Raw genomic sequence first — 27,041 nt, 5'->3', positions numbered from 1 at the left:
GCCCTCTCTGCCGAGCAGTCGCTTGTCACCTCTGTGATTTCCCCTGCCTATCCCTGTTTGCTAATTTGTACACAATACCTGCGTCAGCTGTCTCACAATATCACCATTCCTCCGACCATCCACCCTTCCGTCAATCTCTGTCACTCATTTCCCCAAACACCCCCCCTTTCTCTCTCCCTCTCTATCACTCCCTCCCTCCGTCTTTGTTCGAGGCTCGGGCGGGGACATGAACCGGATGATTAATCGGCTGGTGCATTTTATCCTCTAGCCTTGCCGTGCTTTACTGGTGTCTGAGTGTGTTTGTGTGTGAGAGAGAGTGGTTGGGGAGGGAGGGAGGGGGGGTTATGGTCAGAAAGAGCTCGCAAGCATTGCAGGAAGCCAAAAGAAAGCAAAGGACGAGGTGCGCTGGGGGGGGATTAGGAGACAGACCCCACGCCCCCCTTCATCCCAATGCGACCCGTGTAGAAAGCAGCATCCGCTCCTCTTGAACTGGACATGCCGGAGATGAGGAAAGCCGCGGACAAGGAGAGCACCGAGGGGAACAAGCGACCTCAGCCCGAGAAGGAGATGGAAGAGGCGACCGAGAACCGGGCGGCCACCGCCGGAGTCCTGGGTGAGTGGAGAAGCGGGTTTCTCCGGGAAAGGAGCAAACTCACATTGCAGCTTACTGGGGGGAGGGGGGGGGGGGACGCTAATCCCTCATGCAGTTTGCCACAAAAAAATGAAGTACAGCGGTCGCGTAAAGTGAAGGAGACGGGGTCTGCCCGACATCCAGGGGTAAACTGATGAAAGGAGGCATGGGACTCCCTCATCTTTTGTGGGATCTTGCCTTGCATCACGGGATCATCTGCATTCCAGTCAGGAGACAAATGGTATTGGCTCCGGTGATTTCTTTCTGCAGAAATTCGAGCCTTTTTTGGGGGGGTGGAGAGGGATGCCGAGTGTGTGTGTTTTCAAAGCTGTATTATAATATTGATCGGAGCGGGTCTGATCACTGCGGACTCCCAGCGACTCCGTGATGCATTAATTTATTGATCCTACAAATGCACCGGATCCCAGTGCTGGCTACGGTGCACCAGCTGTGAAGGGTACACGTTTGCCTCAATCGGGTGGTAAATTCCACTCCCAGCGATGCCCAATGCAGCCAGCACCGCTCACTGATAGGCTGCGTCTCCCTCACATCCGGCCGCCTCTCCCGGCCAGGTGGTTCGCAGTTGTCCATCTTTGTGCCGCCCGCCGGTCCGCGGACACGCGTGCACATTTCCACATGCGTGTGCAGACACCAGTTCACGGTCACACCTGCCGCACACATTCTGAGACACATGCACGCACGTGTAATCACGTGCAAATGCTGATAACAAAATTATGAGGGGCCACAAGTAGAGTGTGTGGTCGGAAACTTATCCCTGTAGTGGATGAAATCAGATATTTAGGGTAAGGGGTTCAGAGGGGATGGAAAGAAGAATTTGCCCCCCTCCCCAGACACACACACAGGTATGGTGGAATCTGGATGACACTGCTTGAGTGGGTGGTGGTGGCAGTGACTCCCACATCTTCAGAATTATTGAGACAAGCCCTTGAAGCGCAGAGGCAGAGACTAAGTGGTGTAAATGAAATTAGTAGGGAAACATGGCCTGTTGACTCCTCTCTGCAGACGCTGCCTGACCGGCTGAGATCCTCCAGCATTGTGTGTGTGTGCGAGAGCACCTTAGTGTGGAGAGAATGCTTGATGGCCTGACCAGTCTGTTCATGCACTGTCTGGCTCTATGTTCTATAAATCCACGGCTCTGAATGCACACACCTTTGCCCAGGAGTGCATGTAGACAGTCACAGGAACGTAAACGCACACCCACACGCAGACTAACTGGAGTGCAGACGCATGCACGTATGCGTGCGTCGACTCATAAACAGACCCGCAGAAAAAATACGCAAGCACGCTGTGGCAAATGTACTTTGCACCAGTCTTCGTGGTGGGAGACACCAGCAGTGTGCCGGACGTTCAGGAGTGTCGGGGGGCAGAAGTGTGTGTGAAGTTGCCATCACTAGGGGGAAGGTGCTCGGGAAACTGAAAGGTCTGAAGGTAGAGAGGTCACCTGAACCAGGTGGTGTACATCCTAAGGTTCTGAAAGAGGAGGCTGAAGAGATTGTGGAGGCATTAGTAGTGATCTTCCAAGAATCAATTGATTCTGGCATGGTACCGGAGGACTGAAAAATTGAAAATGTCACTCCACTCTTCAAAAAGGGAGGGAGATAGAAGAAAGGAAATTAAAGGCCATTTAGTCTGACCTCAGTGGTTGGGAAGATGTTGGAGTCGATTGTTAGGGATGTGGTTTCAGGCTACTTGGAGGAGCATGATAAAATAGGCCGTTGTGAGCATGGTTTGCGCAAGGCAAAATCTTGCCAGACAAATCTGTTGGAATTCTTTGAAGAAATAACAAGCAAATAGACAAAAGAGAATCAGTGGATGTTGTGTACCTGGAATTTCAGAAGTCCTTTGACAAGCTGCCACACCCGAGGCTGCTTACTTCTGCTTACCTGAGCGTTTGTTATAACAGGAAAGATATGAGCAGTGGCTGATTGGTAGAAGGCAAAGAGTGGAAGTAAAGGGTTGGCTGCCAGTGACTGTGCTGAGGCCTGTGTTGGGGAGCCCAAGTCATTGGATATATTTAAGGCAGAGATTGATAGATTCTTGATTGGTCAGGGCATCAAGGGATACAGGGAGAAGGCAGGAGATTGGGGTTGAGAAGGAAAATGGATCAGCCAAGATGCATTTGGCTCCAAGGTGGAGCCAAATGGCCTTATTCTGCTCCAGCATCGTATGGTCTTATAAAGGCACGCACATAACTACATGTACACTTACAGGCATAAACCTGCACACACACATCCAGATACACACACACAAACACAAGGAGGATCTCGGTCACATGCACTCAGGAGGATGATACACCTCCCACCCCAGGATGCTGCGTTCCTGTGTATTACTGTCACTGATGCCTCAGCTCCATTCGGAGAGCCCTGAGAGGGTGCTGACCTTTGCGGCTCAGTAACAGAACGTAGAATAGCACTGTACAGGCCCTTTGGCCCACAAATGTTGTGCCAGCCTTCAAACCTGCTGCAAGATCAATTGAACCATTCCCTCCCACGTGGCCCTCCATTTTACTTTCATCCATAAATGGTGCACGGTTATTGGTAACCAGACCTCAGACATGTAGAGTGAGGAGTGGGATGGTGAAATTTAAAGTTAAATAAATCCTATTGGACAGGGCAATCGTTTACTGAAATACTAATTATAAAAGAGCCACTTCCCACAGAGTAAATAACATGCCTGCTGCCATTGTTTTGACTTCACAAAATAATCAGTTCAAGGGGTATTATCAACAGATCTGCATGATTTATCTAGACTACTTTCACTACTGCAAAATATTCACTGCTAGGTTTCTGCCGAAGTGTTACACTTCCACAAAAAATAATTAATTTCAAAAGCAAATACATTGGAATTTTCTCTTTATTAAATTGAGGGACATTAATGCCACGGATGAATAATTTCCCCTAAGTAACATCGCACACTCCCAGGCTGGGTCAGAGTGGCTTAAATACAGAGTAAAGCTCCTTTACGCTAACCCATCAAGCATTCCTGGTACAGGGACTAAGTGGGTTTGATACAGAGCAAAGCTTCCCTACGCTGACTAACCTGACACTTCCAGGGTAGGGCTAAAGTGGGTTAGATACAGAGCAAAGCTCCCTCCACACTGAGATCGAAACAAGTTGCAGAAACGTGTAAAATTAGTCAGCTCCATCATGGGTACTGGCCTCTGTAGCATCTTCAAGGATGCTGCCTTAGGAAGGCGGTGTCCATCATTAAGGATCCCCACCACCCAGGACATGCCCTCTTCACACTGTTACCATCGGGATGGAGGCACACACTCAGTGATTCAGGAAAAGCTTCTTCCCCTTTGCTGTCCGATTTCTAAATAGACATTGAACACTACCTCACTACTTTCTTACTTCTGCCTTTTGCACTACTTATTTTGACTTAACTGTTTAATAGACACGTATATACTTAATGTAGCTCAGTTTTTTTTTCCTTTATATTTATTTATCATGTATTTCATTGTACTGCTACCGTAAAGTTAACACATTTCATGACAGAAACCGCCAGGATGTTATGTGACAGGTATCACACCAAAATTCTGCAGGCTGCTTAACTTTCTTCCAAAAGTGAGAGCATTCCAATTCTGTCGAATACTAGAACATTATGGAACAGTGTTGCTGCCACTTACTCCCTCTGCCCAGATAACTACTATGTGAAGCCCTTCCCAGTTCGGCAGTTTCTCAGCCTTCATGAAAGAGTGACATTCTCAGGGCAGTGGTGAGGAATGAGTGAGCCCCATGTCTGATATGCCTGGGATGATCTTGTGCTCTCTCTTAAGAGTTAACTACAAGTCAAATCAAATATCAGTACCTGAGTGAGTCACTGACTTAGCTCCCTGTGTGAAATTGTGAAAAGGTTTCCTTGGAGGGTTGTGTTTAATGGTGTTCTCCAGGGTTTGATCAGTTCCTCTTAGCACTTCAGCAAGGAGTGGGGATGTTTTAAGGCATGTGACAGCCTCTGCCATGGCTGGGTGATGACTGTTTGTTCTGTGTGTCAAACAGGGCCTAGTAATTTGTCCTCCATTGCTTTTACCAGATATCCTTTGGAATTTGTTCCAGAAATTCATTTTACACTTGCAAACACTTTGCAATTCTCTATCCCGTGGATTTGTAGGTTCATTCAATGCAAAGATCAGTAGACGCCTGGGTATCTGAGGATCCAGGGGCAAATGGATAAGGCAGGAAAATGGTTGATGTAGAAGATTAGCTGTGATCGTACCGAATGGTGGAATAGGTTTGAAGAGCCAAATGGCCCATTCCTGCTCTTGTGTTGGAAGTGGAGACTAGGTGTTGAGTACGAGTGAATGAGCACCATTCTCAAGAAAAGTCATATTGAGGAAGGAGGCTGGCAGGGAAGATACTTGATGGGGAAAGGTGTTCAGGATGTAAAAGTCAAAAGCTCAATGTGCAACACTTCTCCTCCCTCAACCACAAACCATCTCAAGGCAACAAATCCAATGTCTATATGTGTAACCCCGCTTCAGTGTGTCTCTCTGACTGGTGCAATCAAATCCGGTGGCGTGCAGGTGAGCTGTCTCATGACCTGGCCCATGGTCATCACTTGAGCAGCATCACAAGTCAACTGAGCCAATAGTAATACAGTTTGTGGAGCTTGATGTGCAGAAAATGGCTGCTGCATTTATTATAGTGTGTCAATCATCTCAGTAAAGATATCAATAAGTCTGAAAGTGTGCAGATAAATCATACACTGACATTGCCAGGACTTGAGGATCTGAAATATTTGGAAAGGTTGAACAGGTTAAGACTTTTATTCCCTGGAGTGTAAGAGAATGAGGGAGATTTGATAGAGGTATACAATATTATTCGAGGTGTAGAGAGAATTAATGCAAGCAAGCTTTTTTCACTGAGGTTGGATGAGACTAGTACTAGAAGTCATGGGTTAAGGGTAGAAAGTGAAATGTTTAAAGGGAATATGAGGGAGATCTTCTTCACTCGGAGTGTGGACAGCTGCCAGCGGAAGTGGTGGATGTGGGCTCGATTTCAACATTTAAGAGTAGTTTGGATAAATACGTGGGTGGGAGGGGTATGGAAGGGGGGGAATGGTCTGGGTGCAGATCGATGGGACTAGATAGAATAATAGTTTGGCATGGACTAGATGGGCTGAAGGGCCTCTTTCTGTGCTGTAGGACTCTATGACTAGCTGGAATTGTGAAAGGTATTTCCAGGGTATAAGTTCTTTCCCAAACTGAATGGACATAATTTGCTGTGTGAAGGCTCTTGTCTTATGGGCTGCGGGTGTCACCGACAAGTTCAGCATTTATTGCCTGTCCCTAATTGCCTTTGAGGAGGAGGTGGTGAGCGGCGTCAGTCCCTGTGCTGAGGACACATCCATGGTGTTGTTGAAGAACTCCCTAGAACTTCCACCCACTGACAATGAAGGAACGGCGATGTATTTCCAAGTCAAAGTGGTGAGTGTCTTGGAGGGGAACCTGAGGATGGTGGTGCTCTTGTCCTTCATGATAGAGGTTGTGGATTTGGGAAGTGCTGACGGAGTAGGCTGGGCGCGTAGTTGCAGTGGATCGAGTACTGTGATGTGAGAGGCAGGGACAAACAAAAGCTGACATACCCCACAGTATCTGTCAGACAGCAGATATATCGGAGATGATTGAATCACCAGCCCTAACAGTAGTGACACTTCAAATTTCCTTTCCTCGCATTCTAACCCAGCTGTCATTCCAGTCAGGAGATAAGGGCAGTGCCATTATCTTCCCTTTGTGTTTACGTAATTGTTTTTGTAAAATTCCGCATGTTGGAAGCAGATTCAGCAACGACCTTCAAGGGACTGGTGTGCAGACCAAGAAATTGGTTTAATATACGTAGTGTCTTTAATACTTTAACGAGGCTTTTTCCTCAGGGTGGCCGAATCCAGATCAGAGGCAGTCTCAGGATAAGGGGTTGGATATTCAGGAGGAATTGCATCACTCGAAGTCTTGTCAATCTTTGGGACTGTGGGTGCTCAGTCACTGGCAACATTCAAAGCTGAAATGAAAGAATCTTGGACTCCAAGGGAAGCAAAGAATAAGGCGGTGGGGGGGGTGGGGGGGGGAACAGAGTTGGTGTACTCAGAGAGTGAGTTAATGCACGAGGTAGGCTGTCACCTTACTGCTGTCTGTAAGGAGTTTGCATGTTGTCCCTGAGACCCTGTGAGTTTCGTCTAGGTGCTCCAGGTTCCTTGCACATTCCGAAGGTATTCAGGTTGGTAAGTCGTGGGCCCGCTGTGTTAACATCAGAAGTGTGGTAATACTTGAGGCCTGCAAATCATTGGACTGTGTTGGTCGTTGACGCAAACAACACATTTCACTGTATGTTTTGATGTAGTTGTGACAAATCGAGCTAATCCTTATGACTAATACAAGGGGGCATAACTTTACGGATTGGAGGGAAAGCATGGGGGAGGATGTCAAAGGCATTTTTTTTTTACACAGAGTTATAGGTGCCCCGGAAGGCTTTGCCAGGGTTGATGTTAGAGGCAAATACATTAGGGACACTTTAGAGACTCTTAATAGGTATATGGATGAAAGAAAAATGAAGGGTTATGTGGGAGGGAAGAGTTAGATTGATCTTGCGGTAGGCTAAAGGGTTGGTGCATCATTATAGGCTGAAGGGCCCGTGCTGTCCTGTTCTATGTCGTGTGTTTATTGAATGACAGTAGTGGCCTCCTTCTGGAGGTGTTGTATCTGTCGTACCACAGGGTTTCAGCGGAAAATTTTCTAATATCATTTAAAACCAAATATAGAAAGAATATTGTTTCCAACCATAGGCATCCCCAAGCGTTATACAGTCCCTCTTGAAAATGCAGTCACTGTCTTTCCGGCAAGATGTACTCTCTCGGCACTGCCTCTCTGACTGTGCAGTGCTCCCTCAGTACTACCCCTCCGAGAGTGCGGCATACCCACAGTGTTGCCTCTCTGACAGTGTGGTAGTACTGACAAAGTGGCACACCCTCAGTACTAGCCCCTGAACAGAGTGGCACTTTCTCAGTTTCATTTCCATGGTACCTGTGCCCAAGATCACATGCACAAGTATTCTGCTGGCCCGTGGCATGCAGTGCTGCCCCTCAATTCTTTAAACCCCTCCATAATAAAATCCAGATAACGATTACCTTTACTGCCGAATGAAGCAGCAAATGATTTTTTTTACAACCAGAGAGCAGTGAGATGCTTTCACAGGAAACATCTCGCGCTGGATTGGCGCCAGCTAGTCAGTTGCAAGAAGACTTGACGTTGGATAATACGTTTTGAAATTCTCACAGTTGACCAATTCCAAGCCGGATATAAATATTTGTCGTCATTAGTGCAGCAACAAAAGTCTCACTGAGAGTAAATTATATTTATTTAACTTTCCTTGATCTTTAATGAATCTGCACTAAAGCTGCTAATTTCACATTCGCCTTTCTCATGTTATATATGAGGTACAAAAACAGTACTATTTAAAAATGATGTTATTTTTCAAATGTCTTTTTAAATGATTTTAGAGATAATTTTCTAAAATGCTGCATTAATTTCAATCAGTCTCTGTTATACTTTATTAATAGTAAAACAATGAATGTGCACATATAAGCTCATCCTTTTTCCTTAAAAATGTCCATAATTATTGTTACTAATTCAGTAATCAGTGATGATCTCAGCTCAAACTTGCCATGGCAAGTGAGAGAAGTTTTTAGAAGATTATCACCCATTTGGGCCCACGCTCTCAAATATGTTTTGTGTTCTCCACTTCTGCTCTAGGCTCTCTATCTCTTTATCCCTTAGTGCCACACTCACTGAAGACTGAGTAGCGGTACGGCCCATCCAAGCAAACAGCAAATACACTAATAGAAATGTGATATCATCAGATAATCGGTTTTAATGATGTTCATTGACTGGTAAATGTTGGCAGTCATTGACACCGGGTAGATCCACTGTTCTGGTACTGTGGAATTCTGTATCATTAGTGATAACAAGTGATGATTGATTCCAGATGATAACACCTTTTCCAAAGCATGCCACTCTGGTAGAGTGGCATTTCCTCAATACTACCCCACTGTGGGTGAGGCACTCCCTCAGTGTAGCCTCTCTGGTGGTGGGCCGTTCCATCAGTCTTGCCTCTCAGTGCTGTTGTTAAGATAGCACAGTCCTCTCTTAATCCTGCCCATCTAACATTGTTGCATTCCATCGGTGCTGCCCCTCGAAAAGGCAGCTCCCTCAGTGCTGCCCCTTGGACAGAGCTAACACCCCTTATAGTGCACTGGAGCATCATATTAAAATGTTGCCTGTGGCATTGGACTTGAACCCAGCTGAGTGTAAACTGACACTTGTCTTAAACAAAGGTACTCAGGCAGGTAACTTGGCTGGGCTTGTATCCCCTGGAGTTTAGGAGAAAGAGAGATGACGTGATTAAAACATATGAAATCTCCAGGGGTCTTGAAAAGGTGGGTGTAGAAAGGATGTTTCCTTCAGCGGGAGAAGCTAGAACAGAAATCAAAGATTAAAAATAAGGGGTCACCCATTTAAGACAAGGATGATGGGCTTTTTTCTGAAAGGATTGTGAGTGTGGAACTTTCTCAATGGGTTGTGGAAGCAGTGTTTAGATATTTTTAAGGCAGAGCTTGACAGATATAGTGGATGATAAGCAAATGGGTGAAAGGTGACGTTGGCTAGCTAGGAATGCAAACCTGAGATTACAGCAGATCAGCCGGGGTCTCAGTAAATGATGGAGCAAGTTCAAGAGGCCAAGTGGCTTGCTCTTGCTTTTAATTTTCATGTTTGTATGACCTTGTTCCAGAGGCAGGTGTTAATGTGTTTCTGCGATGAGATGGGAAGTGACGAGGTTACAGAGGGAACATCAGAGCTCAGTGCCCGGGAATTTGAGAGCACAGCCATCAGTGGTTGGAGTGATTAGATTCAGGAGAAGCGCAGCGGTCTCAGAGTGTAATAATGCTGATAGTTATGGGATTTAAGAGGAAGCCTGAGTAACAAACTATTCTTGTCTGTGTAATTGGAGCCGTGAATACTGTTATGTTTTGTAACTGGTTGGGTTGAGTTATTCTCCGTTCTTGGCAATTGAAAGTTGCCAAGCTCAGAGAATAACTCAACTCAACCCAACCATCGACCAACCGAGATACACATTTTCCGAATTATTTCCATTCTAAAAACTAATTGAAAGGAAAACAAGGAAGCCAGGAATGAAAGTCTTACTTCATTTTTTCTTTAAGTAAGGAGCATACGAATGACATCGTGGTGTAATGACTTCTGCCACTTACGTACTTTTATATATTTCGCACAATACATTGTGTAAGCAACAAAGAATGCTTAATCAAACAATATATTTACAATATTACTCAAATATTACTGAAATATTAAATGCAGTACACTCCTCCCTGCTTAGCTATAAACCAACTCAATATAGAATGCATTTCAACGTGCATACAGAATTGGAAAAGGTGATGAATGCAGGACTGGAGGTGTTATATTTGAATTCACGCAGGATACGAAATAAGGAAGTTGATCTTGTAGCGCAGTTAGAGATTGGCAAGAATGATGCTGTGGGTATCACAAAGCCATGCTGAAAGGCGATCGTAGTTGGGGATACACAAGGAGACATCGTCTATCGAAAAGACAGGCAGGTAAACAGAGGAGGAGTGGCTTTGCTGGTAAAAATTTAAATCAAATCCTGAGAAAGAGGTGACACAGGATCAGAGAATGTAGAATCCTTGTGGGTGGAGCTAAGGGTAAGGAGACCCTGATGGGAGCCTTTAATGTGCCTCTGAAAATTAGCCAGAATGTGGTTTACAAATTACAGCACGAGACAGAAAAAGCATATCAAAAAGGCAATGTTATATTACTGCTGGGGATCTCAACATGCAGATTCATTGGGAAAACCAAGTTGGTGCTGGATCCCAAGAGAGAAAATTTGTAGAATGCTTCCCAGAAGGTTTTTGGAGCAGCTTGTGGTCGAGCCACTAGGGGATCAGCTATTCTGGATTGGGTGTTGTATAATGAAACGGACGTGATTAGGGAACTTAAGGTAATGGGCTCCTTGGGTAACAGGGATCATAACAGGATAGAATTCACCCTACAATTTGAGAAGGAGAATCTAAGGTCTGATGTCTCAGTATTACAGTGGAGTAAACGGAATTACAGAGGCATGAGAGTGGAGCTGGCCAAAGTTGATTGGAAGGGGACACTAGCAGGGATGACAGCTAAGTAGCAGTGGCTGGATTTCTGGAGCAATTCAGAAGGTGCAGGATAGATACGTCCCAAAGAAGAAAAGGCAGGATGACACCATCGTGGCTGACAAGGGAAGTCAAAGCCAACATAAAAGCAAAAGACAGGGCATGTAATAGAACAGAAATTCGTTGGAAGTTAGAGGATTGGGAATATTTTAAAACCATAAGGTACAGGAGCAGAATTAGGCTGTTTGGCCCATCAAGTCTGTTCTGCCTATTCATCATGAGTTTTCCTCTCAGCCCCAATCCCCTGTATCCCTTCATTCCCTGACTAATCAAGAATCTATCAACCTGTGCCTTAAAAATACATGAAGACCTGGCCTCCACAGATGCCTGTGACAACAAATTCAACAGATGCACCACACTCTGGCAAAAGGAATTCCTCCTCATCTCCGTTTCAAAAGGACGCCGCTCTGTTCTGAGGCTCTGTCCTCTGGTCTTAGACTCTCCCAAAATAGGAAACATCCTCTCTGTCAAGGCCTTTCAATATTTGATAGGTTTCAATGAGGTCACCCCTCATTCTTCTGAATTCCAGTGTGTACAGACCTAGAACCACCAAACGCTCCTCGTATGACAAGCCTTTCCATCCTGAAAATCAATAGAAGGCAACTAAAAAGCCATAAGGGTGGAAAGATTAAATATGAAGGTAAGCTGGCTAATGGTATCAAAAATGAAATCAAAAGCTCTTTCAGATATATAAGGAGTAAAAGTGAGTCAAGAGTAGATACTGGACCACTGGAAAATGATGTTCAAGAGATAGCAATGGGAGACAAGGAAATGGCGGATGAACCGATTAAGTCTTTTGCATCAGTCCTCACTGTGGAAGATACTAGTAGTGTGCTTGAAGTTCAAGAGTGTCGAGAGGCAGAAGTGAGTGCAGCTGCTATTAGTAGGGAGATGGCATTTGGGAAACTAAAGGGTCTGAGGGTATATAAAGTCGCCTGATGGACTAATCCCAGGATTCTGACACAGGTGGCTGAAGAGATTGTGGAGGCATTAGTAATGATCCTTCAAGAATCAGTAGATTCTGGCATGGTTCCAGAGGACGGGAAAATTGCAGATGTCACTCCACTCTTCAAGAAGGGAGGGAGGCAGAAGAAAGGAATTTATAGATCTGTTAGCCTGGCCTCATCTGTTAGGCGGCTGGGAAGATGCTGGAATCAATTGCTAAGGATGTGGTTTCAGGGTAGTTGGAAGTACGGGACATAATAGTCTGAAATCAGCATGATTTCCTAAAAGGGAAATTTTGCTTGAATTCTTGAAGAAATAACAAGCAGAACAGACAAAGGAGAATTGGTTGATGCGTACTTGGATTTTCAGAAGGCCTTTGACAAGGTGTCACACATGAGGTGGCTAAACAACATAAGAGCCCAGGGTATTACAGGAAAGATACTAGCATGGCAGCAGGCAAAGAGTGGAAATAAAGGAGTCCTTTCAGGTTGACTGCCGGTGATTAGTGGAGTTCCACAGGGGTCTACGTTGGGACCGCTTCTTTTTACATTGTACGTCAATGACTTGGATGATGTAATTGATGGCTTTGTCGCCATGTCTGCAGAGGATACGAAGATAGGTTGAGAGGCAGGTGGTGGTGTGTAAACAGAGAAACTGCAGAAAGGCTTGGACAGTTTAGGAGAATCGGCAAAGAGGCAGCAGATGGAATACAGTGTTGGAAAGTGTATGGTCATGCACTTTGGTACAAGGAATAAAAGCATAGACTATTTTCCAAAAGGAGAGAAAATTCAAAATCTGAGGTGCAAGGGGATTTGGGAGTTCTGGTGCAGGATTCCCTAAAGATTAATTTGCAGGTTGAATCGGTGGTGAGGAAGGCCTGTACTTGCTGGAGTTTAGAAGAATGAGGGGGCATCTCATTGAAACTGATTGAATATAGAAAGGCCTTGAGAGTGTGGATGTAGAGAAGATGTTTCCTATAAGACCAGAGGACACTGTCTCAACATAGAGGGACACCCATTTAGAGCAGAGATGAGGAGGAATTTCTTTAGCCAGACGGTGATGAATCTGTGGAATTTATTGCCTCAGGTGGCTGCATGCATTTAAGGTGGAGGTTGATGGGTTCTTGCTTAGTCAGGGTATGAAAGGTTATGGGCAGAAGGCAAGAGAATGTGTTGAAGAGGGAAATGGATCAGCCATGATGAAATGGCGGAGCAGACTCGATGGGCTGATAGGCCTACTTCTGCTCCTATATCTTATGGTCAAATATACACAATATAACACAACTACTGTATAGACCTCCACAGATTAGTAAATTTAAATTGTCCTATTCAGCTCTAAAAGTTTAATTCCAACCAGTTCCCCTCCACCACCACTCTCCTCCCTTTAACAGAACTTGTCCTCACTCTTAATAATTTCTCCTTTGGCTCCTCCCACTTCCTTTAAACAAAAGATGTAGCCATGGGCACTCCCGTAGGTCCCAGCTATGCCTGCCTTTTGTCGGCTATGTGGAACAGCCCATATTCCAAGCCACACTGGTATCACTTCCCAACTTTTCCTGCGCTACATCAGCAACTGCATTGGTGCTGCTTCCTGCACCCATGTGGAGCTCGTCGACCTCATTAACTTTGCCTCCAACTTCCACTATGGTCCATTTCCAACACCTCCCTCCCCTTTCTCTATCTCTGGAGACAGCTTGTCTACTGATGTCTATCATAAACCCACAGATTCTCACATCTGCTTGGACTATACCTCTTCCCACCCTGTTACTTGTAAAAATGCATCCCCTTCTCTCAATTCCTCTGACTCCGCTGCATCTACTCTCAGGATGAGGCTTTTCATTCCAGAAAGAAGGGGATGTCCTTTTTTCAAAGAAAGGGGTTTCCTTTCCTCCACCATCAATGCTGCCCTCAACTGCATCTCTTCCATTTCATGCATGTCTACTCTTACTCTATTCTTCCACCAGCACACCAGGGATAGGGTTCCTCTTGTCCTCACCTACCACCCTACCAAACTCCATATCCATTCATCCCTCCCCACTGATCTCCCTCCTGGTATTTATCCTTGCAAGTGGAACAAGTGCTACACCTGCCCCTACACCACCTCCCTCACTACCATTCAGGGCTCCAAACAGTCCTTCCAGGTGAGGTGACACCTCACCAATGTGGTCTGGTGCGATTGAGTACTGTGTCCGGTGCTCCCGGTGTGGCCTCCTGTATGTCGGTGAGACCCGACGTAGATTGGGAGATCGCTTCACTGAACACTTATGCTCCATCCACCAGAAGAAGCAGGATCTCTCAATGGCCACCCATTGAAATTCCACTTCCCATTCCCATTCCTATATGTCCATCCATGGCCTCCTCTGTGTGATGAGACCACACTTACGTTAGAGAAACAACACCTTGTATTCCATTTGGGTAGCCTCCAACCTGATGGAATTGAACATCGATTTCTCAGTCTTCTGGTAATGCCCTCCCTCCTCTCCTTCACAATTCCCCAACTCCTTTTCCCTCTCTAACCTTATCACCTTGCCTGCCCGTCACCTCCCTCTGGTGCTCTATCCTCTTTTCCTTTCTTCCATGGCCTTCTGTCAATAGACAATAGACAATAGGTGCAGAAGTAGACCATTCGGCCCTTCGAGCCTGCACCGCCATTCTGAGATCATGGCTGATCATCTACTATCAATACCCAGTTCCTGCCTTGTCCCCATATCCCTTGATTCCCCTATCCATAAGATACCTATCTAGCTCCTTCTTGAAAGCATCCAGAGAATTGACCTCCACTGCCTTCTGAGGCAGTGCATTCCAGACCCCCACAACTCTCTGGGAGAAGAAGTTTTTCCTTAACTCTGTCCTAAATGACCTACCCCTTATTCTCAAACCGTGCCCTCTGGTACTGGACTCTCCCAGCATCTGGAACATATTTCCTGCCTCTTTCTTGTCCAATCCCTTAATAATCTTATATGTTTTAATCAGATCCCCTCTCAATCTCCTTAATTCCAGCGTGTACAAGCCCAGTCTCTCTAACCTCTCTGCGTAAGACAGTCCGGACATCCCAGGAATTAACCTCGTGAATCTACGCTGCACTTCCTGTACAGCCAGGATGTCCTTCCTTAATCCTGGAGACCAAAACTGTACACAATACTCCAGGTGTGGTCTCACCAGGGCCCTGTACAAATGCAAAAGGATTTCCTTGCTCTTGTACTCAATTCCCTCTGTAATAAAGGCCAACATTCCATTAGCCTTCTTCACTGCCTGCTGCACTTGCTCATTCACCTTCAGTGACTGATGAACAAGGACTCCTAGATCTCTTTGTATTTCTCCCTTACCTAACTCTACACCATTCAGATAATAATCTGCCTTCCTGTTCTTACTCCCAAAGTGGATAACCTCACACTTATTCACATTAAACATCATCTGCCAAGTATCTGCCCACTCACTCAGCCTATCCAAGTCACCCTGAATTCTCCTAACATCCTCATCACATGTCACACTGCCACCCAGCTTAGTATCATCAGCAAACTTGCTGATGCTATTCTCAATGCCTTCATCTAAATCGTTGATGTAAATCGTAAACAGCTGTGGTCCCAATACCGATCCGTGTGGCACCCCACTAGTCACCACCTGCCATTCCGAGAAACACCCATTCACCGCTACCCTTTGCTTTCTATCTGCCAACCAGTTTTCTATCCATGTCAATATCTTCCCCCCAATGCCATGAGCTCTGATTTTACCCACCAATCTCCTATGTGGGACCTTATCAAATGCCTTCTGAAATGTCCTCTCCTATTAGATTCCTCCTTCTTCAACCCTGTATCTATTTCACCAGTCGACTTCCCAGCTCTTTACTTCACCCCTCCCCTCCCGGTTTCACCTATCACCTTGTGTTTCTCCCTCCCTTCCCCCATCTTTTAAATCTACTCCTCATCTTTTTTTCCTCCAGTCCTGCTGAAGGGTCTTGGCCTGAAATGTCGACAGTCCATAGATGCTGCAAGGCCTGTTGAGTTCCTCCAGCATTTTGTGTGTGTTGCTTGGATTTCCAGCATCTGCAGATTTTCTCCTGTTTGTGGTTTAATCACTGCGGAGGTTTCTTACTCTTGTGGAATAAAGTCCTTCCTGACAAGGGGATCTCTCTGCGTGTCAGGTGAGACTTGTGGCTGTGAAACAATCTCAGATTCGGAGGCCTCCTCTATGATGATTGTAGGTGTTGACTCTAAGACTGCAGGAAGTGGTTCTGAAAGCTCTCGACACCTTTCTTGTCTAACATTTGACTTGGCTCTCCTCAACTGATTGACGTATTGTTTTTAGATGGCATCAGGCACAGTCTCCACCATGTGGTCCAGTTCTTTCCAACTACCCACTATCGATCACCCCCATAGTCCCGCACCAGGACTGCTTGTCCAGGAGTGAAAGATCAAACTTCCTTGTTTGAGGAGCCCTTAATTTGTCTCAGCTGGTTGTCCTGCCTGCTCCCTCTGAGACTGGGATTGAGGAGACCCAAATGTGAAGGCTGGGAATGACCCAGGAAGAGCTTAGCTGGAGAGTTGCTGGTTGTGGAGTGTGCTGCATTACAACATGCAAGGAGGAAATCACTGAGCATCTGATTTAGTGTCAGCATAGTGTGCTCTGCTGATATTATTCATAGTGTGTTCTTTGGACTCTGGACAAATCTTTCCGCCAAGCCATTTGTAGCTGGGTGGTACAGTGCGGATGTAATATTCCTTATTCCATTCATGTTCAGGAATGGCTGAAACTGTTCCATTGTCACTCACTAAGAGTTCTGGAACACCAGTCTGTGTAGTTGGATTATACAACTCTCAATTCCCACATATCACAACGTCTGTCGAGGGCAGGTTCATTCTGGCACTGGTAAAAATGGGGCAGCTGGAAATTCTGCTGCACATTCCAGCCACTTTGGGGTCCATGTGGTCCTGAGACAGTGTGGAATCTTTTCTAGTTTCCCTTTGGTTCATCTTTGTCGTAATACAGAGACCTTCAATTTGCTTTGAGGAGTAAGTTTCAAGGTGAGTGTCAACTTTTGTAAATTTTTCAGCTATTTCCTTTTCCAAGGGTAAACAGGACAATAATCAGCATTCCCATGATTAGATATTCTCTTGAATTTGATCTTGTACTTGTGTCCTCGAAGAAACAGAGCCCATCTCTGCATTTGTGCTGTTAGTGGAACACCCTTCTGTGGATTGAAAATGGACACCAGTGGTTGATGATCAGTAACGAGGGTAAACTCTCTCCCATGCAAGTACTAGTTGAAATGTTTTACACCCTTAACCAGACTCAAAGCCTCGCTGACATTCTGTGTGTAAATTTTCTCTGCAGTGGTTAGGGAATGTGATGCAAACACTTTGGGGAATTCACTTCCTTCACTCATAACATCTGACTTGACTGTGCCTATCCCATTAGGTGAGGCACCACAGGCAGGTTTCACTAGATGATGTGTGAGTACATGTCTGACCTCACCATTTCCTTTGTCTTTTGGAAAGCCACCTCCCTCTGCTTTGTCCATTGCCATTTCTTCCCGATCTGCAGTAATGATTTCAAGGGGTGGAGCACAATAGCCAGGTTTGGTAGAAACCTATTATAGTAATTGTCAAACCCTAAAAGGACTGCATATGTGACACGCCCTTTGGCCTTGGGGCATCAACCACTGCTTGACACTTGTGTATACTTTTGCACACTTGGGTAAATCTTGTTTGTCAATAGTGTGACCATAGTAAGTAATGCTTGGTTTACAGAATTCACACTAGTCGTGTTGTGCTCTGACCCCATAATCTTACCTTTTCAACACTGTCTTGAGATTTTGGAGATGTTCCTCGTCATCCTCACCCAGAACAATGATGTCATCCAGGTAGAACCGAGTGCCCGGGGCAGCCTTGCAGCACCTGGTCCATAGCTTTCTACCAGAGTGCAGGTGTAGATGTTACTCCAAAATTAAGCCTATTGTACAGATAGAGCCATTTGTGAGTGCTTATGGTGAGAAACAATTTAGACTCTTCTTCCATCTCCACCTGTAGGTAGTTCTCAACTAGGACCAGTTGCTAAAGTGTTTTCCTCCAGAAAGATTTGCAAAAATATCCTCTATTAGAGAGTATTGGTCTACTTTCATGACTTGGTTGACGGGAACCTTAAAATCAACACAGGTCCTGACTGACCCATTGTTCTTGGCTACTGGGACCACTGGCGCTGTCCGCGGGCTCCACTCAACCTTGGAAAGAACTCCTTCAGCCTCCATGAGATCTAACTCACTGGCTACCTTATCACATATGGTATTAGGAACCAGATGGGCTTTGTCAAACTTGTGTGTGGTATTTTTATTTAACACTATTTTACCCTTGATATGATTGAGTTTTCCATTGCCACTCCTGACGCTGCTCTGGCGTCACCCCGTAGATTAATTCCCTTTTAGTTGACTCTTTTGCAGCGGATGCGGCATGCAAATGGTGGATCGATCACCAGTCAAGTTGTAGTTGTCTCAGCCAATCACATCAGCACCATGCTGGCCCTCCTGTTTTTACCACATTCAAGCCCAATGTGATTTGTCGTTTGTTGTATTTCACAGTTACAGATGTCATTCCCACAGGAATTAACTTTCCTCCAGTATAAGTTCCTAGTTGGATTCCTCCAGTTCTGCAGGCTTCAGTTCGGTATCTTTGAAATGCCATTCAAACTCATTTTGTGGAATGACTGAAACAGATGAACCAGTGTCCAGTTCCATTTTAATTAATTTGCTGTTCACTTCTGGTGTAAACCGTATTGCTTATCTATTGTTAGCTTTTACATGGATGCCCATTTCTGTGCCACTCCCATCATTATCAGATTTTTCATTGATGTTATGCAGATTAGTTCTCTTTCGTGAACTGCAACTTGACTTTTTTTTATCTTCTTTCCTGTGGAAGCCGTTTATTTTTGCCTTCCTGATAAGCTTTTTGCCTCCTGCTTTGTTGCACCTTTTTTTTTGCAAGTTTCGCCTGTAAATCTGCATTGATCTGGTGTATGTGATCTCCTGCCGCAGTTTGTTCAGCCATCCAGGTTTCTGTTTAGACGATGCAATTTTGTTCACGCTCACTTTCATTCCTGACTACAACTCAATTGTGCCTGTCTGCTGTTTCCATTGGTACAGCAATTTCAACTGCTCTGTTAAATATCTTCTAAAACTGACACTGTGAGGTTTTCAGTTAATAGCAGACAACATGATTCACCTTAAATGCATTTATTGATGATGCAGTAATATCCCATAATGACATCAAGCCATTCAGCAACTCCAGACCAGGCTAGTGTTTCTGCTCTGCACCTCCCTCCTCCCACCCCCTTAACCACTCAATCTCTTCTTTTTCCCCTGTATTGATTCACCTGCTTTTTAAATCACCTTTGTTGTTTATCCCCACCAGGACCTGTTGGTGTGAGTTCCACTTTCTCCTTGCTCCTCGGGGGAAATGTTTCACCTGAATTCCTTGTTCGATTCATTAGTGACTGTCTTAGTTGAGGACCCTGAATGCTGGTCTCCCTTGGAGTTAGAAACACCATCTCTACATCTTCTTATTCTCAGGCCTTCACTCAGGATGGGGAATGGCATGCTCCCGTTCCAGTTCCGTGATTTCTGATGCGCACTATCTCTGCAACTATCTGGTCCAGTTCCTTGTGCCATGGAGTCCTTTGGTGTACAGCTCACCTGCTTGGTCCTTGGATATTATCTATTTATTTATTTATCCATCTAATTATTTATTTTTGAGGTCCATCTGGCCCTTCAAACTGCGCCACCCAGCCCAATTTAACCCTAGCCTAATCATGGGATAGTTTACAATGACCAATTAACACACTGACCGGACGTCTTTGGACTGGGAGCACCTGGAGGAAACCCACACAGTCACGGAGAGAATGTACAGACTCCTTAAGGACAGCGGCGGGAATTGAACCCGGCTCGCTTGTACTACGCTGCTGTGCTGCCCAATGCCATCATGGGTGGCCCTGGAGTCCCATCTCTCTTCTATCTGTGCCTCATGTACCTGGGATGGAGTTTAACAGAGTATCCCCTAGCATCCAGACCCGCACTAACACTGGATGCCCTCTCTACCTGGCAAGTTATCCCTGTCCAGTTCTAAACACACTAAATGGAGGCTTTAGTTTGTGGACCCCGCCTGTGAAACTTCTTGTATTGATTTTACTGCACCACTCTGCTGAGCAGGGTTGAATTTCTCATTTATCTTTAATGGGAATTCTATCTATGGTTTTGTGAAACATCACATGATCCCAGGCAGGGAACAGCCCAAGTAATCCGTTCTGCAATTACACAGGCTGAGAACTGTCTCAGAGTTCCTCACGCCCGGAACCCCGCGTCTTGTGTAGCACCTTGGTGCACCAGAATATCGCCAGGATTTTCACGTGAACTCTCTGAAACTGAATATCACAATTGGATCAGAATCAGGTTTATTATCGCTGACATATGCCGTGAAAATTGTTGTTTTGTGGCAGCAGTAAAGTGTAAGACATAAAAATTACTATAATAAAAAAAAATGCAAAGGAGGAATAACGAGGTGGTTAACCACAAACAGAAGTAAGTCTGTAGATGCTGGAAATCCAGAGCAACACACACAGATCGCCGGAGGAAGTCAGCAGGTCTGGCAGCATCTGTGGAAAAGAGTAAACAATTGACGCAGACTGGGAGACCATTTTGCTGAACACCTACGCTCGGTCTGCCAGAGAAAGCAGGATCTCCCAGTGGCCACACATTTCAATTCCACGTCCCATTCCCATTCTGATATGTCTATCCATGGCCTCCTCTACTGTCAAGATGAAGCCACACTCAGGTTGGAGGAACAACACCTTATATTCCGTCTGGGTAGCCTCCAACCTGATGGTATGAACACTGATTTCTCTAACTTCCGTTAATGCCCCTCCTCCCCTTCTTACCACATCCCTTATTTATTTATTTATTCCCCCTCCTTTTTTTCCTTTCTCTCTGTCCCTCTCACAATCACTCTTTGCCTGTTCTCTATCTCTCTCTGGTGCTCCCCTCCCCTTTCTTTCTCCCTAGGCCTCCCGTCCCATTATCCTTTCCCTTCTCCAGCTCTGTATCCCTTTTGCCAATGACCCTTCCAGCTCTTAGCTTCACCCCACCCCCTCTGTCTTCTCCTATCATTTTGGATTTCCCCCTCCCCTTCCTACTTTCAAATCTCTTACTATCTTTTCTTTCAGTTAGTCCTGACGAAGGGTCTCGGCCGGAAACATCGACTGTGCTTCTTCCTATAGATGCTGCCTGGCCTGCTGCATTCCACCAGCATGTTGTGTGTGTTGCTTGAAACAATTTATGTTTTGGGCCCAAACTGTTCTTCAAGACTGAAAAGGAAGGGGCAAGATGCCAGATTAGAAAGGTGGGGGGGGGGGGGGGTAGAGGCCAGCTCAAAGTCAGGTTATCGTCACTGACTTGTGTGACAGAATTTGTATGAGGACTGGTGGGGCTTACAGAGAATAGTGGAGGGGCAAGCGGGAAGGTCTGGAAACACAGAAGCCAGTGTTTGGGGGATGTTGGGTGAGTAGGGCAGTGCAGGGGATCAGGATCAGAAAGAACAGCATGGAAGTGGAATAGGAAATTAGTTCTTTGAAGACTTCTTCAAAGTGAAGTGGAGTAACAGTGGGGAGGGAGGGGGGAGGGACAGGGTTAGAGAGTTAGGTCATGATCCTATTGAACAATGGAATTGGCTTGACGTGCTGATTAGCCTTCTCCTGTTGCCATGTGAATCACCTCTGAGGAGACAGTTCAAATGATCACTGTAGCCGGAGCATCCTGGAGAAATTTATGCTCAGTTCTGTCTCTGCGGAAGAGCTGAAATGGAGCTTGACAATCTGAGTGTGAGCAGTGAATTCCCTGCACCAGCACGGTCTCCGCACACTATATCCGGAGACTCAACCAGCACCAGAATACAAAGCGTAGAGCACTAATTGACAGCCAATGAGATGCTTTTTGAAGTGTCGTCATAGCCAGTTTGTGCATAGTGAGCTCCCATGGCCAGCTGGTTGGGGAATACACACCAGGACGACCTCTCTCAGTCTTTTTCTGAAGTGCCAAAGGATCTTTCTGACCACATAAGAGAGAAGATGTCTCAGGTTCTGCTGCATCTGACAAGCAACTCATAGGATCGCGCAGGCTCTGGGCCCGGGTTGTTGGGATACAGAGACGGGAGAGGGATCTGAGCCCAAACCTTATGATTTGGAGGTGTGGTGAACTACATATACCTGTCTGGACACGTCCCCTGCCGACTGCTCCTGTGGCTCCTCCCACAGACCCTGGTATAAAGGCGATTGAGGCCTGAGCCCGGCCTCTCAGTCTCCAGGATGTAGTATGGTGGTCAACCACTGCTTGTTCCTTCTTCCAGTCAATAAAAGCCGATATCTCGACTTCACGTCTCAGAGAGAGTTATTGATGGTGCATCAGGAGGTACAGTGACATCCAAAGTACTGTTGGAGGTCTGAGAACCCTCCTCCCAAACAGAGACCCTGCGCCAGCTACGGGTGGAGCAGTGTCAGGGGAACAGGGAAGGTAGCAGCAGTGAAATGATTGACAGCTGTCAATTGCAGCGGTGGGAGAGGAGGAGCTGGGCTGTGCGGACAAGGACCGATCAAAAATCAGCATGACTCTCACGCACAACCATCTGGGTCAGCAGGATACCTGGAGAATGGGTCCCGAGGCCCCCTGCTTTACTCTGCGATGTGATTCAGGGAAATGCAAATGATAAGGAAAAGTAGGACTCCTGGTGCCTGCCTCTGTCTGTACACTTACTATGGATGTTCTGGTCCATTCCCCTCCTTGAAGGAGTTTCCAACCACATGGCTGGCCTGGCTACTGCCACAGTGGGTCTCCACTCTGCCTGAGGTCTCCCTTCATTAGTGTCATTTGTCCATCTCTACCTCAGCCCAGTCCCCACCCTCTGCCTTCCCATTGACTGCTGGCCTTTGTCCAAAAGCCCCACCAGTCACCAGCCTGCACACAGTCTTTCCTGCCAGCCCATAGTTGATAAGTTGGGAGTAGTTACAAGGAAGAGAGGGCCGGAGGGAGGAAGCCGTGATGGTCCCAGATGGCCCCTGATGATTGAATGACAGAGCAGACTTGATGGGCTGAATGGCCTAATTCTGCGGCTAGATTTTATTGGAATTTCGTAGGGAATTGATAGCTATCCTGAGGAGAACAGGATTAGGAGGGTTTTGGGGTTTTTGTCTTGTACTAATACGTTTCTCAGAGCTAAACCCTCAAATAAGCTAAGGGCAGCTGAGGATATCAAACTGTTCAATTCTAGAGGTTTCATTTCTAAGCAAATGTGTTTCTTGCAATGAGGAATGTTATCTCCATCCCACTATTAAATCTACCCTAGTCATCTTTACTTGAAAAAGAGGAATGTTAGCCTCTCACTCCTTTCTCGTTACCGATGACAGGGTGTGTAATACATCTTGCAGTTTATCAATGCCTGTAACATAGTAAGTATGAATGTACTGCCACAATTATCAACCAATCTTCACAAGGGGTGAAGTTCCTCTGTGCCTACACACACAAAACGCTGGAGGAACTCAGCAGGCCAGGCAGCATCTACAGAAAAGAGTTAACAGTTGATGTTTCGGGCCAAGACCCTTCACGAGGGACTCCAGTCCAGTACAGTCTCGGCCCGAAACATCGACTGTTTATTGTTTTCCATAGATGCTGCCTGGCCTGCTGAGTTCTTCCAGCATTTTGTGTGTGTTGTTTGGATTTCCTGCATCTGCAGATTTTCTCTCGTTCCCTCTATGGCTAAGTCCCTTTTGGTCCCAATCTCTCCCCTTGATTCATTAACTTTTGGGTTCAAGTACACTTGAGCGCAAAAATCCATGCAGAACATCGAAGTGCGTATCTAAGGGACCTTTGCACTCTAGGGTGTGGTGTCTGTAAGATGAAATGCTAAAATGGGCAGAGAGGTGCAGCAGGCCATAATGTCAGAAGACAGATTCAGAGTCAGATTTAATTTCACTGGCATATGTTGTGAAATTTGTTAACTTTACAGCAGCAGTACAATGCAAGACATGATAAATAAATATAGAAGGAAAAAAAACTAAGTTACATTAAGCAACCAGAAAACCAGAACTAAAGTAGATATACATGCCTATTAAATAGTTATTTTTAAATAAGTAGTGCAAAAAATACAGGAATAAAAAAGTAGTAAGGTAGTGTTCATGGTTTCAATGTCCATTTAGGAATTGGATGGCAGAGGGGAAGAAGCTGTTCCTGAATTGGTGAACATGTGCCTTCATCCCGGCAGTAGTGTTGCCTCAAATCTCTAGCAGTCTGGATTTGAACGATCTCCGGTTCTGTCTGTATTGAGGTTGAACAAGAGAAAATCTGCAGATGCTAGAAATTCAAAGCAGCACACACAAAATACTGAAGAAACTGAGCAGGTCAGGCATCATCTATGGAAATGAATAAACAGTCGACGTTTTGGACCGAGACCCTTCTTCAGCACTGAGAAGGAAGGGGGAAGACCCCAGAATTTAAAAAAAAGGTCAGGGGAGGGGAAGGAGGCTGGCTGGGAGATGATAGGTGAAGACGGGTGAGTGGGAAAGGTCAAGGGCTGGAGAGGAAGGAATCTGATAGGAGAGGAGAGTGGACCAATGGAGAAGGGGAAGGAGGAGGGGACCCAGGGGGAGGTAATAGGCAGGTGAGAAGAGGAGGAATAGAGGAAAGCAGTGTCAGGGGAATTTGTTGGCACAAGAGGAGGCCATGGATCAGCACATGAGAACGGGAATGGGAATTAACATGTTTGGCAACCAGGAAGTACTGCTTGTGACAGATGGTGCAGAGGTGCTTGATGGAGCAGTCCCCCAGTTTGCGACAGGTCTCACCAATGCAGAGGAGACCGCATAGTCCCTCCACGCATATCCCTGCAAGCGGCCTAGGTGCTATACCTGCCCATTCACCTCCTCCCTCACCTCCATTCAGGGCCCCATGCAGTCCTTCCAGGTGAGGCAACACTTCCCCTGTGAATCTGCCGCGGCCATCTACTGTGGGCAGTTCTCCCAAAGTGGCCTCCTCTACATTGATGAGACCTGTCGTAAATTTGGGGACCAGTTCATCGAGCACCTCTGCACCATCCGGCAGTGGTCAAACATTTTAATTCCCATTCCCATTCTTCCACAGATATGTTAAGAGCAAAAGGATTTCAAGGGACAAAATTGGTCCTCTGGAAGATCAGAATGGTAATCCAGGTGTACAGCCAAAAGAGATGGGGAAATCTTAAATGTATTTTTTCAACTGTATCTAGTGGGAGATGGACACAGAGTCTATAGAGACGAGGCAAAGCAGCAGAGAGGTCATGGACCCTATCCTGATTACAGAGGAGGAGGTGTTTGCTGTCTTGAGGCAAATTAGGCCTGTCAAGGTGTTCCCTTGGACCCTGTGGGGGGCAAGTGCAGAAATTACAAGAGCTGTAGCAAAGATATTTAAATCATCCTTAGCAACAGGTGAAGTACCAGAGATAGCTAATGTTGTTCCACCTTGTAAGAAAGGATTAAGAATCAACCAGGAAATTATAGGCCTGTGAGCCTGACATCAGCAGTGGGAAAGTTATTGGAAGGTATTCTAAGGGTGTGGATATATGAGTATTTGGACAAACGGGGTCTAATTAAGGATTGTCAGCATGGCTTTGTGTATGGTAGGTCATGTCTAACCAAACTTACAGAGTTTTTTGAGGAAGTTGCCAGGAAAGTTGACGAACGTAAGGCAGTGAATGTTGTCTAATGGACTTTCCCAAGGCATTTAACAAAGTCCCACAAGGGAGGTTGGTCAAGAATGTTCAGTCGCTTTGCATTCAAGATGAGGAGGTAAGTTGGATTAGACATTGGCTTTGTGGGAGAAGCCAGAGTGGTAGTAGCTGGTTGCCTTTCTGACTGGAGGCCTACGACTAGCGGAGTGCCTCAGGGATCGGTGCTGGGTCTGTTGTTGTTTGTCATCTATTTCAATTATCTGGATGATAATGTGTTTAACTAGATGAGTAAATTTGTGGATGACACCAAGATTGGGAGTATGGTGGAGAGCGAGGAATACTGTCAAATCTTGCAGCTGGATCTGGGCCAGCTGGAAAAATGGACTGAAGAATGGTAGATGGAATTTAATGCAGACGAGTGTGAGGTGTTGCACTTTGGGAGGACCAATCAAGGTTTACACTGTGTGTGGTAGGGCACTGAAGACTGCAGTAGAATAAAGGAGTCTGAGAATACAGGTCCACAATTCATTGAAAGCGGTGCCACAGGTAGACAGGGTTGTAAAGAAAGCTTTTGGCACATTGTGAGTATGTTTTGTTGAAGTTCCATAAGACATTAATAAGGCCTAATTTGGAGTATTGTGTGCAGTTTTGGTCATCTGCTTACAAAAAAGATGTAAATAAGATCGAAAGAGTGCAGAGAAAATTGGAGTACGGGACTGCTGAAGGGTCTCAGCCCGAAACATTGATTGTACTCTTTTCCATAGATGCTACCTGATCTGCTAATTTCCTCCAGAATTTTGTGTGTGTTGCTTGGACTTTCAGCATCTGCACGTTCCCTCTTGTTTGTGATAGGATTGCTGTCAAAGAGGCTTCAACTTCCCTAATGTAAACTGGGACCTCCTGAGTGCAAGTTGATATGGGGCAGAATTTGTTATGTGCACCCAGGAGGGTCTCTTAAATCAACATGTAAGTACTCCAACAAGAGCAGGAGCTGCTCGAGACTTGGGGTTGAGTAGTGAGCCTGGTCAAGTGATTGACCTTCCTGTGGGTGAGCAGTTAGGGAACAGTGACCACAACTCCTTAAGTGTTGAGATAGCTGTCGATACCGTAAGTATGGACCTTGCGGGAGAGTATTAAATTGGAGCAAGCAAAATACAAGAGTGTTAGGCAGGAACTGGGGAGAGTTAATTGGGAACAGCCGTGTTTAGGTAAGTCCACATCTGACATGTAGATGTTGTTTAAAGACCATTAGCACAGAGTGCAGCACAGGTATGTTCCCATCAGAAGGAAGGAAAAGGATGTCAAGGCAAGAGAACGTTGGATGTCAAGAGAGGTGATGAATTTAGTCAAGAAGCTAAAGGAAAAGTATGTAAAACTTAGGAAGCTACAACAAATAGAGCCCTTGAGGAATTCAAAAAGCTAGAAAAGCTCTCAAGAAGGCAACTCAGAAAGCCAGAGGGGGCCACGAAAACTCCTTGGCAA

General features: G+C 45.7%; 1 protein-coding gene across 2 annotated transcripts in view; it reads left to right on the top strand.

Moving 5' to 3' along the window:
- Nucleotides 1–357: 357 nt before the first annotated feature.
- Nucleotides 358–27,041, top strand: part of ano8b (anoctamin 8b) — a 124,879-nt gene continuing 98,195 nt past the window's right edge. For both annotated transcript variants that reach the window (XM_073068532.1, XM_073068531.1), the window contains exon 1: nucleotides 358–613. In XM_073068532.1, the coding sequence (XP_072924633.1) occupies nucleotides 496–613 (118 nt within the window). In that variant the 5' untranslated portion in view covers nucleotides 358–495. The remainder of the gene's footprint in view (nucleotides 614–27,041) is intronic.

Source organism: Hemitrygon akajei, chromosome 16 (genome assembly GCF_048418815.1).
Source record: "Hemitrygon akajei chromosome 16, sHemAka1.3, whole genome shotgun sequence".
Lineage (NCBI taxonomy): Eukaryota > Metazoa > Chordata > Chondrichthyes > Myliobatiformes > Dasyatidae > Hemitrygon > Hemitrygon akajei.
This window is presented reverse-complemented; position numbering and strand designations above follow the sequence as displayed.